Source organism: Trachypithecus francoisi, unplaced genomic scaffold (genome assembly GCF_009764315.1).
Source record: "Trachypithecus francoisi isolate TF-2019V2 unplaced genomic scaffold, Tfra_2.0 Contig01579, whole genome shotgun sequence".
Taxonomy (NCBI): Eukaryota; Metazoa; Chordata; class Mammalia; order Primates; family Cercopithecidae; genus Trachypithecus; species Trachypithecus francoisi.
Window position 1 is genome coordinate 14,179,685 of NW_022681442.1, and position 14,289 is coordinate 14,193,973.

General features: G+C 37.6%; 2 protein-coding genes across 3 annotated transcripts in view; one reads left to right on the plus strand and one right to left on the minus strand.

The window, feature by feature from the left end:
* Window positions 1-8,605, plus strand: part of PDZD8 (PDZ domain containing 8) — a 106,409-nt gene extending 97,804 nt beyond the window's left edge. For both annotated transcript variants that reach the window (XM_033181579.1, XM_033181580.1), the window contains one exon: window positions 3,623-8,605. In XM_033181579.1, the coding sequence (XP_033037470.1) occupies window positions 3,623-5,826 (2,204 nt within the window). In that variant the 3' untranslated portion in view covers window positions 5,827-8,605. The remainder of the gene's footprint in view (window positions 1-3,622) is intronic.
* Window positions 8,606-9,914: 1,309 nt separating this feature from the next.
* The window catches only part of SLC18A2 (solute carrier family 18 member A2), a 39,979-nt gene continuing 35,604 nt past the window's right edge, over window positions 9,915-14,289 (minus strand). The window contains exon 16 of the mRNA XM_033181581.1: window positions 9,915-12,251. Within this exon, the coding sequence (XP_033037472.1) occupies window positions 12,147-12,251 (105 nt within the window). The 3' untranslated portion in view covers window positions 9,915-12,146. The remainder of the gene's footprint in view (window positions 12,252-14,289) is intronic.

The following is a 14,289-nucleotide window of genomic DNA, read 5'->3' on the forward strand; positions in this document are numbered from 1 at the left end:
TCAGGAGACCTGTAGTGGGGCCCAAGATTCTGCATTTCTCACAAACTCCTCCCAAATGATGATGCTCATGCATAAACACTTAGGGAGGCATAAAATAGACATCATTCATTATATTAATATTTAATATTTTGATAGGATAGAATTAATTTTTTTGGTCTTTGGGGGTTGTGTTGCAATTACACAAGTAGTAAATACCTATTATCAAAAATAAATTAATTAACCTAAGCAATATAAATGTATACAGAATGAAAAAGCAAAAGTCATCCCTTGACATCTAACATTTGTTAATAATGCTAACAATAGGCCGGGCTCGGTGGCTTATGCCTGTAATCCCGGCACTTTGAGAGGCTGAGGTGGGCAGATCACCTGAGGTCAGGAGTTCGAGACCAGCCTGGCCAACATGGTGAAACCTGTCTCTACTGAAAATACAAAAATTAGCTGGGTGTGGTGGTGGGTGCCTGTAATCCCAGCTACTCAGGAGGCTGAGGCAGGAGAACTGCTTGAACCTGGAAGGCAGAGGTTACAGTGAGCTGAGATCATACCATTGCAGCACTCCAGCCTGAGCAACAAGAGTGAAACTCCATCTCAAATAATAATAATAATAATAATATTTATTAAGATGAAGGGCAGATATAATACACATTCTTTACACATTCTTTTTTTTTTTTTTTTTTTAAACCTTGGGAACAGAAAAGCTTTTGTATGTCTCTTGTTTTTTGTTTTTTTCTGTACATAAATATATGCTTTTCCCAGTTTTTGTTTAGGAAACAAAAATTTCTAAACTGCATTTTTGTAATAGTCTTTATTTCTTTCAGCATGTTGTAAACTTTGCCCATGTCAACAGATATTTTTCAAAACATTTTTATATAGCTTGATTCATTTATATGGGTATATAATTGATGATAGTTGAAATAAGATTGGCAGAATATTATATTTGAAACTCAAAATGGAATTCACTTTACTGTTTCCTCAACTTTTGAGTATGTTTGAAATATTCCAAAAGAAAAATCCAGACTTGAATGGTGTATTCCTGAGAGAGAGTTACAATGGCCATCTCCACAAAACACCTGATGACTGAGGAATAGATGAGACGAGGGCAGATTTTTAGTCATAAAAAAATGAGTTCAGATTGAGTTGAAGTTTTTACCTACTGTAGATCATTAGATGGACTCATTTTTCATTTATGCATATGTCAAACTATAATTTTGCTGAGACATAGTGTGGTTAGAAGGACATAGTAGAACTTAACACTAGATAAATAATGAAGCACCATATTAGAAAGCTCTGAATTTCCATGTGATAAGTTTGTAGGCTAAAGGGGCAAAAGCTTTAGGAAAATTTGGTAGCAATATGTTTGGTGTTTAAAGTAGGGAAGGTCTGAGTGAGAGATTGTAGTAAAGGGCTGTTTATTGCTAAAGTGAAGGCCAGTTATCAGGAGGATCTGAACAGGGAAGGAAAATGGGCTGAAATCACAAGTTTGAGTTGACAGCTGAATGTTTCTAGGGAGTCAGCTATCCCTAGGATTCAGATTAAGTTAACTGGGAGTGGCAAGTTAATTGATAGTAGTGAGGACAGAGAGACAGTCAAAGAAAGGTTTTAGCTCTGCTGAAAATTTAGTCCCAAAGGAACGTCCAGGTGGTGAAGTCCAGTAGTTGGGAATGTAGAACTAGAGTGAAGAAGGGAAACCAAAGAAAAAGTTGATAGTTTTTGAAACTACTGGAGTAGCTGTAATTTACCAGGGAGAAAGCAAAAAAGGGTGAGAGAACTAGTGCCAAACTTTGGTAACAGTTGCATATAAGGTGCACGTGGTATAGGTGGAGAAAAAGAAACTAGAGGAGACATGATCAGAACCAATTGTGTAAAGTGTTGTGGAAACAAAGAAAAAGAAAAATTTTAAAGAAAAAGCAGGAAGGAAGAAAAAGTATAAGGATAATTGATAGAACAAAGTCAGGAAGGAGATAGGATTGGATCCAAAGTAAGTATACAAATAGAGGGATACTTTCTCCTCTGAAGATAATACTAAAAATGATTGGTAGGGAGAAAAGGTAGCTTCATATTGATATTTTTGGCAAATAAGGTGATATCATTCACAGAGTAAAAGAGAATAGGGAGAGTAGACTCTAGGGAAACAGGAAAGGTTTGCAGCTGATGTTTGAGAGACTTAGTTGTTTAGAGACCAATCAAAAGAATGCTAAGCAGCCCTGAACACCTTGCCAAAGATGGATGGCTAACTTCATGCAGATCCAGGTGGCAAGCTCAAGAGCAGGAAAGGGCAATAGTGGGGCTAGTAAAGCTGGGGATCAAAAAACACAAGGACAAGACAATAAAATATTGGTAAGAACATCACTGTAATCTTGAGACATAGGGTTGGATAGAAGAGCAAGTGGTATCAGGAGACCAACAGGACTATGAGAAGAAAAGAGGAATGATTGGGCCGGGAAGTTGCCTAGAAGTAGTAAGCAGACAGGATTGTAAGAGGTGAAAAATAGGAGATTGTGATCAGAGAATAATTGAAAATGAAAGATCTTTGATGTGGACAAATTCCAAGTAATGACTGAGTCTAAAGCCTGATCTTCCCAGACAGCTAATGTAAGAGGACACAGGTTGAGGAACCCTGAAGTCAAGTTATGAGAAGGGGGTGGTATTACTTAGATATATTTAGGATGGCCCTAAGATCTTTGGAAAACAAAGAGCCTTCTTATTCTTTCTCTAAGTTCTACATAAAGGGATAGCTTGGGCAAGTGCTATTTTAGAGAGTGTGGGAAGAGTGACAGGAAACAAGTAGCACCTTTCAGTGCTAACACACCTAGAATATCTATAGAAGAATACACTAGAAGCTACTAAGGTCAGGGAAGTGACAGTATGTCTGGGAGATAGAAGTGGAAAGAATATTTTTTACTGTACATCTTTTTATACCTTTCGAATTTTAAACTACGTGTAACAATTAAAAAATTAGAAAAATCAAAACTTAACATAGATATTACAGATGCAGATAGTAACCAACTTATTTAACTTCAAAGCAGTTTATCCCTTACTTGTTCTTTCTGGTTTTGAAAAAGATGAATGGGATGGATAGGGTTGATAAAAAGAATCTGTAAAAGTATGTTATTCATAGTATAGTATTTTGCTACATTATTTTCAAGCACTGGTCTCTTAATTTGAATCGTTCATCATATGTCTTGTAATCCCTGGAGTATTTTAGAATTTCCTTCAGTGGAATCACAGCTTTCCCTAAGTCTGACATAGCCATTAATAGAAGCCTTTAAATAGATCTCCCTCTGTTCACTTCTTCAGTTCAAACTGAGAGATGTCATCTAACCTACGAAGAGATAAAAAGCAATTAGGAATTAGCATCGTGGCACTCTTTTAGGGATCCTGTGTCATCATCTGGTTTGAAAAGATAAACATCTCCAGGATATCAGCACATTCAGGGTTTGAAAATTAGCACACCAATTCGTCAAAAAGCCAAATAAGATATTGTTGAGGTTTTCCTATTACTCTTCTATTAGTTAAATAACCAGAGGTAATGGCAATTATATATATTTAATTAAATATATTTAACAAATGTGGTAATTTCTATTGCAGTAATTTACATGTTTTCCCTTTTAAAATCTTAAACCAGGTGTGAAAATTACATCAACACTGCAAGTATTGAAGCTTATCAAGCAGGCTGGTGACCGAGTCCTGGTGTACTATGAAAGGCCTGTTGGCCAGAGTAATCAAGGTGCAGTGCTGCAAGATAACTTTGGCCAGTTGGAAGAAAACTTTTTGTCAAGCTCATGCCAATCAGCTTACGAAGAGGAAGCTGCCGGGTTGACAGTAGATACTGAAAGTAGAGAGCTGGATTCTGAATTTGAAGACTTGGCAAGTGATGTCAGAGCACAAAATGAGTTCAAAGATGAGGCACAATCATTAAGTCACAGTCCCAAACGTACTCCAACCACACTTTCTGTTAAACCCCTTGGAGCTATATCACCAGTTTTAAACCGTAAATTAGCTGTAGGAAGTCACCCACTACCACCAAAAATTCAGTCCAAAGATGGAAATAAACCTCCATCCCTAAAAACTTCTGAGATAACAGACCCAGCACAAGTGTCAAAACCCACCCAAGGATCCACTTTCAAACCACCCGTGCCACCACGACCACAAGTGAAAGTTCCTTTGCCTTCCACTGATGCTCCAAATCAGGCAGAACCAGATGTTCTTGTTGAAAAGCCAGAGAAGGTGCCGCCGCCTCCTCTTGTAGATAAATCTGCTGAAAAGCAAGCAAAAAATGTGGATCCCATAGATGATGCAGCTGCATCTAAGCAATTTTTAGCAAAGCAAGAAGTGGCCAAAGATGTCACTTCAGAAACTTCCTGCCCTACTAAGGACAGTTCGGACGACCGTCAAACATGGGAATCATCAGAAATTCTTTATCGTAATAAGCTAGGAAAATGGACAAGAACCAGAGCATCCTGTTTGTTTGACATAGAAGCCTGTCACAGGTACCTAAACATTGCATTGTGGTGCAGGGATCCTTTTAAGTTGGGAGGTCTCATCTGTTTGGGGCATGTTAGTTTAAAACTTGAAGATGTGGCTTTAGGATGCCTAGCTACATCAAACATGGAATACCTTTCCAAATTGAGACTGGAAGCCCCCTCACCTAAGGCAATAGTCACTAGAACTGCTCTGCGTAATCTGAGTATGCAAAAGGGATTCAATGACAAATTTTGCTATGGTGACATTACTATTCACTTCAAATATTTGAAAGAAGGAGAATCAGACCACCATGTAGTTACTAACGTAGAGAAAGAAAAAGAACCCCATTTGGTTGAAGAAGTTTCTGTTCTCCCTAAAGAGGAGCAATTTGTTGGACAGATGGGTTTAACAGAAAACAAACACAGTTTCCAGGATACTCAGTTCCAGAACCCAACATGGTGTGACTACTGTAAGAAAAAAGTTTGGACTAAAGCAGCTTCCCAGTGTATGTTTTGTGCTTATGTTTGCCATAAAAAATGTCAAGAAAAGTGTCTAGCTGAGACTTCTGTTTGTGGAGCAACTGACAGGCGAATAGACAGGACCCTGAAAAACCTTAGGCTGGAAGGACAGGAAACCCTCTTAGGCCTGCCTCCTCGTGTTGATGCTGAAGCTAGCAAGTCAGTCAATAAAACAACAGGTTTGACAAGGCATATTATCAATACTAGTTCTCGTTTATTAAATTTGCGTCAAGTCTCAAAAACTCGCCTTTCTGAACCAGGAACCGATCTCGTAGAACCTTCACCAAAACACACACCCAACACGTCAGACAATGAAGGCAGTGACACGGAGGTCTGTGGTCCAAACAGTCCTTCTAAACGGGGAAACAGCACAGGAATAAAGTTAGTGAGAAAAGAGGGTGGTCTGGATGACAGTGTTTTCATTGCAGTTAAAGAAATTGGTCGTGATCTGTACAGGGGCTTGCCTACAGAGGAAAGGATCCAGAAACTAGAGTTCATGTTGGATAAGCTACAGAATGAAATTGATCAGGAGTTGGAACACAATAATTCTCTTGTTAGAGAAGAAAAAGAGACAACTGACACAAGGAAAAAATCACTTCTTTCTGCTGCCTTAGCAAAATCAGGTGAAAGGCTACAAGCTCTAACACTTCTTATGATCCACTACAGAGCAGGCATTGAAGATATAGAAACTTTAGAAAGTCTATCTTTAGACCAGCACTCCAAAAAAATAAGCAAGTACACAGATGATACAGAAGAAGACCTTGATAATGAAATAAGCCAACTAATAGACTCTCAGCCATTCAGCAGCATATCAGATGACTTATTTGGCCCATCCGAGTCTGTGTAGCAGACAGGTCTATTTAAACTTTCAAATGAACGGGGTAAAGTTGCATCTAAAGGACCACAGATACAACCATGTTTAAATCCTCTTATGCACTCTGGTCTGCTTCTCCAGTTACTTGCCTGTGTAAGAACAAAAATGAAAAAGGTTGTTTTCCAGTAAAAACATGACCAGCTTACTAATTGGTTGTTTTGGATTGCATTTATAGCTATGCTTTTTTGGGTTTATACTGGGAATTTATTTTTACTAATTTATTTTTAACTTTTCTAATTATGTAATTATATAAGCTAACTTTTCATGTTTATGTATGTATGGTGTTCCCTTGTGTTATTTTCCTTCCTCTTGGTTTTTGAATTAGTGTTAAATAGAATACTGTCTAGATTCTTAAAATATTTTCATTTCCATCATGGTTATAACAAATTTGCTGCATGCCCAAATTGACAACAGCAATCATTGAGGGAACAGGTTTTTGAATCTTTCTTTTGTGTTAGGAAGTTTATCGTCTCTACTTGCTTGAGATTTTTGTTATATTGGGGGTTTGGGGGTGCTTTTTGTTTTATTTTTGCCAAACATAACATGAAAGCAGATGCTGCAGCTTTAGTCTGTTATGCTGATTTAGTTTTAAAAAAAATTTTTTTTTTACATATATTGCTTGCTTTCAATACTTCTGTGAAATTTTTTTCTAAAGCTTTTGTGCAGCTATATGGTAAACATGGTGATTAATTTGAAGAGCTTACACTGAAAGACAATGTAATAGGAAATAAATGTAGAATGCAGTTGGTCAAGAATTTTGTAGAGAGGATAACAAGACTTAATTCCTGACAAATAGTAACATAGCATTTTGAAATATAATCTTTTAAAATATTGATGCTTTCCTTTTAAATGGAAATTTAAATTTTATGATTAAAAATTTAAACATCTATGATAATTTTCCTTATCAGTTCTCCCATAGGAAATAAAGCATGTGAAAGGGTATTTAAAGTTTTGGAGGACTCTTTAAAATGACTGTGTTGATAACTAGTTTGGGCTGGTTTTGTTTTAGAAACATTTTAATGTAGGAGTATTCTGTGAAGGAAAGGAATCATGCAAAATATACTTATTGCTTTGGCGTCTTACAGTCATAAAGGAATGGTGATCATTCTGAATACTTCTGTAGTAAGTATTCATTAAGAAAAGAATGAGAAAAACAGACAGACAGTATTCATACACAGGAATTGGGACCAGTTCTCGAAAAGTGAAGATATACTGGGTCCATTTTATGGATCCCAGTAACACATGACTGAGGGAAAACAAGTAGGCTTGACTGCTGTTGGGGTACCTTAATAGTTTCGGTCTGTTATATATCTATAAAATAGACAAGTATATGTTTGTCCCTTGTGTAGGTAACTGCTATGATGATTGCTATATAGTGAAACTGACATGAGTTTAAAACTAGATGGAGCAGCTTTTATTGCTGGCAGGAAAAAGCATGGTGTAATATTAAGGATTGGGGCCCAGGTCTAGAGTCCAGGACTCCATAAAAGAGTTTAAGTTCAAGCCCTTCCATTAACGAACTGTGCAAGCATAGGCAGTTACAAAAGGACTCCATCCCACAGTTTACCCATCTCTAAAATGGGAATAATAATACTTTTCCCTCCCTCACAGTATTGTTGTGAGGAAAACAATAGCATAACTGCAAAAGTGCTTTGAACAGTAAAAAGATATACAAGTAAAAGGCATTATTTATATGAATGAGAAAGACATTTTTGAGGGTAGAAAAGTTATTCCACTTTAAAAATCAATAGCCAAGTCTCATGCCTTTTGTTACTTTAAGAAGTGAAAATTTCAGGTACTAAATACCTTTCTTAGCCAAGTTTATAACAAAAACATCCAGTATACTTCATTACTTATTTAAGCGTGATTTTTTTTTTTTTTTTTTTTTTTTTGAGATGGAGTCTCGCCGTCTCCAGGCTGGAGTGCAGTGGCATGATCTCGGCTCACTGCAAGCTCCACCTCCGGGGTTCACAGCGTTCTCCTGCCTCAGCCTCCCGAGTGGCTGGGACTACAGTTGCGGCTAATTTTTTGTATTTTTAGTAGAGACGGGGTTTCACCGTGTTAGCCAGGATGGTCTGAATCTCCTGACCTCGTAATCCACCCACCTCGGCCTCCCAAAGTGCTGGGATTACAGGCGTGAGCCACTGCGCCCGGCCACATGATCTTATTTTAAAAGAACAGTGCTATAGAAGAATTTACACACCAGATTCCCTGAAAGCTAAAGTATTGTTCTATAAGTTACACTTGAAGCAGTCTGCTCAGTGTGTAACCACAACTGATTTTATAAAAAATAACTTACCATTGATAACCTGGAAGGTGGACTACTTGTAAGTGGCTGGTGTTTACTGATTAAACCATGGAAGTTTTCATGATACCCAAGAATGTTGCTGAAACTGATGCATTTGAAAGAGCTGTTGAAATAATGCAGAACTTTGGTTTTATAAGAATCTACTCATGTTTTAAAAGTATTTAACTATGTAGACCACAATTATAGAAAGCTCAGTAATGCTGCTAATGACATTTGTAAACTATATCTGTAATGTAGTGCAATATTTTTATATTTCACTGGGAGAGGCAGTAGAGACATCATAGTTGTACTTTAGTGCAAGCGGGGGAACACTCCAAATAGCCTAGAGTAAGGTATAAAGCTTCAATGAAAAAGCTGTATTATATTACATTACTGATGTAATCTTGCTGCCATGCTATGTATCAATAGCTAAAAAATAATAATAAAGACTACCACAGAAAACAAGAATATCTTCATTTAATGACATCTTCAAAAAAGGTGATTGCTACATCTCTATGGAATTATCTTCTGGTATAATTTGGACATGCAGAAAAGCATAACAAAGTCCACTTTTCCTAAACAAAATTGCTGTTTTGCAGACTGCCCCAAAACATTTTTTTACTATTGTTTCCTTATGGATTATCAAGTTTATGGGTTTTCTTTGGTTATGTATTAGTAATTAGACTTTAATTTTCTACGTTAGTGTTAGCTGAATGAATGATTTAGACAAACTGAGCAACATTTTAGCATTATTAGCAATCATAATAGGCTGTATTTCTTCATATCAAGCCTTACATTCAATATCAGAAGTACTTGAAATAAGTGGCTATTTTGTGATGCTGGGAGGAGAAAACACAACCTAAAAATTTTGAGGGGTACTATCAAGTTCTAAATATATAGCTGAATTTTTTAAAAGCAATTTGGAAATATTTGGCTCTTACTAATAAGGTAAATAATAAAATCTTAAGTTCCCTAAAAGTGAATAAAGTTTAAATATCTACTTTTAAAAATGCTTCTTCTAAATTGACATAACAGCTTTTCTTACCAAAAAAAAAGGGAGAGGTTCCCCTAATTCCTTTTGGGCCATAGATCCCCTTTTAAGATCTGATTAAAGATGTGGACTTTCACCACAGGAAGATACCCATTGGCACACCATTCAAAATGTATCAGATTTCGGCCGGGCGCGGTGGCTCAAGCCTGTAATCCCAGCACTTTGGGAGGCCGAGACGGGCGGATCACGAGGTCAGGAGATCGAGACCATCCTGGCTAACACGGTGAAACCCCGTCTCTACTAAAAAAATACAAAAATCTAGCCGGGGGAGGTGGCGGGCGCCTGTAGTCCCAGCTACTCCGGAGGCTGAGGCAGGAGAATGGCCTAAGCCCGGGAGGCGGAGCTTGCAGTGAGCTGAGATCCGGCCACTGCACTCCAGCCCGGGCGACAGAGCGAGACTCCGTCTCAAAAAAAAAAAACAAAATGTATCAGATTTCAAGGGTTTTACGGAACTCCCCTGGGTTTATGTCAAATGGGTAGATATTACAGCTATTTTCATCAGGTATGGTTATTTGTTGACAACCAACAGGACGGCAGTGTTTATAGATGCAAGGATAACTTACTGGATTTTTTCCACATTGAATGTGGCTAGTTACATATCTCAATTTAAAATAAATTATAGGAAGCCAAGAAAGTATGGTGAAGCAAACCCGGAGTGGCTTTTACCTGATTCCTACAAGCACGGAAGAATAGTTTTTAATTAAATATCCACAGTCAAAATGATACCTTATGTATTTTATTCCAACAACATTTGGTTTATGAAGGAATACAAACAGGCACAAAACATGATTCAGAAGATTTATTAAGTAAACTTGCTAAAATATGGACAGATGCACTTAGCAGTCAAACAGCTGAATATTCATTGCTACCTCATTCAGGTTTTTGTATCTGTATTGCCGGGTACGAACATAAAAACCACCTCTGTTCAAAAAATAAATGTTCAGAGAACTGTATGTTATTCTGGTACGTACATTTTTTTTAAAAAGCCTCTTTTCAGTCTTGCTAACCAAGAATATTAGTCATATTCTATTCTATGACTTATAATTTTTTCCCCAGGTACAACCTATCTTTTGCTCCCAAAGCAGTTCTGAAGGTTTTATTTATATTTTATCTTATCTTGAGGGACCAACAGCAGGCATACCTTTGCCAGGCCTTCTTGCAGAAAGACACAGAGCCATAAAGGCAAAAATAAAATTGCAATAAAGTATACGGTATTGGGGGCAGGGAGAACCAGAAACCCTCAAAGAGAACCAATTTGTAGCACGTTCTTTTTTAAGGCTCTACCCCTGTAGAAGTAAGAAACTACCCTGCCTTTTTAGCCATATGAGAATTTCCTCCAGAGCCATCTTCCAAAGTAGCAGACTTGGCCAAGTTGACCAATGCCAAATAAGTGACTTGGAAGTTTGTTTGCTTCAAACGCACTGCACTTGGAAACCAGACTTGAAATAATCGAAGCCCCACAGAAAAGCTTCATGAAACAAAGGAAGTGTTACTTTCCTAGAGAATAAGAAGGTCACAAGATTGAGAAGTCTTTGTTCTAAAGTTCTTTGCTCCTTGATGTCCAAGTTAACACAAACACAATCTTAGCTTAACAAAACTAAGTAATTTTTGTTTGTGATTATAGAACTGCAGGATTAATAACTATTATTAGAGACATTCCACACTGCACACTCCAGTCGTATCTCTTAACAAAACGACATAAATTGACAATGTTCACTAACAGTATTTGCTGTTACACTGAAAAGGCACATCAATGTTGTCATGCTTAGAAAAATACACGACACTGAACACTGGATGATATAGTTAGCACATACATTTTTAGATGTTCCATTTTTCTTTTCTGCCTGATCACTATTATTTTTACTTCTTAATATATGATTCAAGACATAATTTCATTCCTCATTTTCATTTAAAAGTTGTCTTCACATTAATGTGAACAACTTTCAGGAGTCTAAAAAATCATAGTTTCAGACAACCTAAAATAAACATATTCCTAGAAAACACTTGGATGATCTGCAAACAGATCAAAGATATAGTCAGATATTAAAGTCAGAGCAGCTGTTTTTAGCCTCTTGTTTCTTTTTCTAAAACTTGACATAGATGGCGATTAACCTTATCATGTTTAAACAACCTTGACAGTGAAAGGTACATGTACCCTCAGTTTTCTTTCATCCAGTAACACAATCAAGTATGCATCTTAAAGGGAAAGCTTTTAGTTCATAACAATATGTTTGGTTGCTTTTCTCTGCTTTCAGAACATTTACTATTTTTCCCTTATTGGCTTTAGTGTTTGCTGCCAACCAGATAACATGTTAACATACAATTTACAACTCTCTTCTAGGTAGGTGATTACATAGGAAACTAACGCCAGCTAAGATTTATGGATTCAAAAGATAACTGACACAAGTTCTTGTCCTCTACACTTGAGAGAACTAGCTCTTTAACTCATAAATATATTGATAGTAACTACAAGTTAACACTCATTCGGTGTCACTATATAACTTGCTGTCTTACTTGATTGTTTTTCAGACTTCATTCTAGTTGCTCTTTGTTGGAAGAGTCTCAGAGATAATGTGTGCTTTAATTTTAAACACTCATTACCAATATGATTTTTGCCCAAATGTTTGCTAATGTAAGTTAAAAAATTATATTTGGTTTGGATTCAAATATTTATAGATTTACACAATACCTATTTCATCAAAATATATTGTATGATATTTAATAAAATCAAATACATAAAATAAAGTTTCAACACTATTTATACAAACCCCTAGAAAAGCTTCTTTTTCTTTATAAGGCTGTTGGCAATCGACCATAACCATGGAAAAGAAATAATAACCTTTGGTTTTACTCTTTCACCAGGGATGGATGGTATGACTAAGACAGTTCTGGATGAGTCGTGTCACTGGAAACACTGTTTTATACAATTAAACACTTGGACGATTTTTGAGGGTCTCAGTCACTTTCAGATTCTTCATCATCACCTATTGGATAGGACTGGATATTATTCTGAGTGTACATTTTTGTTTTAATAGGGCAGTTGTGATCCATGAGAATAGCCTAAAAGAGAGCAAAGTGCAAGTATATTAACTTCTTGTTTCATAAAGGTAAGATGGTTTTAACCTACTGTTTTTAAGGACTATTAGTTTGAAAGCTATGTAGTATTATTTGCTATTAACCAGTCATTTGGAGCAATCGCCAGACGCCTGACCTAAAAGACCTGTAGTTCTACACTCTAAAAATTCCAGGCAATTGGAGACAGCAGAAGTGGTCGCTGCAGTATTTTCATTATACCTGTCAGGGGCCATAAGTCCACTGTGGGAACTTATACTCTATGAAGCAAGGGATAGGCAGGTTAGGTTTGTTATACTTAGAATCTTGGAATTGGGGCATGGGGATCCTGGAGGTCACCCAGTCCAACTTCTGTTTACAGACATCATTGTGGCAACACACCTTGAAAAGATGTGCTCTCTCCTTAATGAAAGAAGCCCTCACATGTAAGAAATGTACCTAAGTCTGGACTACAACCCGTTTCCATTGTTTGCATTCATGAATCTGGTTCTGATATCTTTTTTTTTTTTTTTTTTGTTTGTTTGTTTGTTTGTTTGAAACGAAGTCTTGCTTCATCAGCCAGGCTGGATCGTGGTATTCTGATCTTGGCTCACTGCAACCTCTACCTCCTGGGTTGAAGCAATCCTCTCACCTCAGCCTCCCAAGTAGCTGATACTACAGGTGTGCACCATCACACCCAGCTACTTTTTTTGTATTTCTAGTAGAGACAGGGTTTCACCATGTTGGCCAGGCTGGTCTTAAACTCCTGACTTCAAGTGATCCCCCCTCTTCAGCCTCCCAAAGTGCTGGGACTACAGACATGAGCCACTGCACCCAGCCAGTTCTGGTATCTTCACAGGCTGCCCTTACAATCTTTTGTTGTTGTTTTGAGACAGAGTCTCACTCATGCCATATTGCACTGGTGCAATCTCAGCTCACTGCTGCTTCCCGGGCTCAAGCCATCTTTCCACCTCAGACTCCTGAGTAGCTGTGACTACACGCATATGCCACCAAGCCTGGCTAATTTTCAATTTTTTTTTTTTTTTTTTTTGGTAGGGATGAGATCTCACTATATTGCCCAGGTTGCTCAAACTCCTGGGCTCAAGTGATCTTCCTGCCTCAACTTCCCAAAGTGGTAGGATTACAGGTGCAAGTGACCATGCCTGGCCCCCAGTCTTTTAAGACCATATTATCATGGCCCGTTAGGTTTTTTCTCAGGCAAAACATGCTAGAGCTATTATTTTTTCACACATGTGATTTCCTCCCCAATCCTAGCTGTCCTCTAGCTTAAATATATGATTTTTTCAAAATCCTCTTCTGATGAGCATGAAACTCGCATGCCCTCCTTTATTGTTACTGAAAATTTAAAAACTGTGACAAAAACGTGCTGCTCTGCTTTCAAACCAGATTGTCAAATAAGTATTTGCTTATATTTGATAACACAGCTGGCATTTATCATGCCAAGAGCATGCTAAGCATTTTAGAGAAAATACATCACAATAACCCTCTGTGGGAGGTGAGAAAACAGGCATGGAGCAGTTAAAGAATTTGACTGAGCGGTGTACAGCTAGGATGGAGCAGACAGGAGCCGCTTGCAGCACTCCATGGTAAGTAGACGAACACAGAGGACGGCAAGGGGTCATCATGTGCAAGTTTTTCTCCATGTGAACTACTCCCCCAATATTTTCTTTTTGCAGTTGGCAAATCTAAATAGATAAAAATGTATCTGATGTTGGCCTACTGCAACCCATCTTGTCTGTTAGCTATTACTCCCAGCTCTTGTCCCCAGATAAGACTCCACTCAGTGCTTAACCCATTTATCATTTCCCAAGACATTCTCCAGTGATCTGTGTAACATGTGAAGATAAGGACTTCCTTGACCCTCTAAGTTAGGCTGCCAGCTCAACCTGTCAGCTTCTAACTTAACTGTTTCTTTTTATGCTGCTTGCCAAGTGAATTGATACTTGTATTCAATAAAGAGCTCAATTTTTAAAATAATGGCGGCACTAGACTTGGTACACCAGGACCGTTCTCCCCACGTAACACA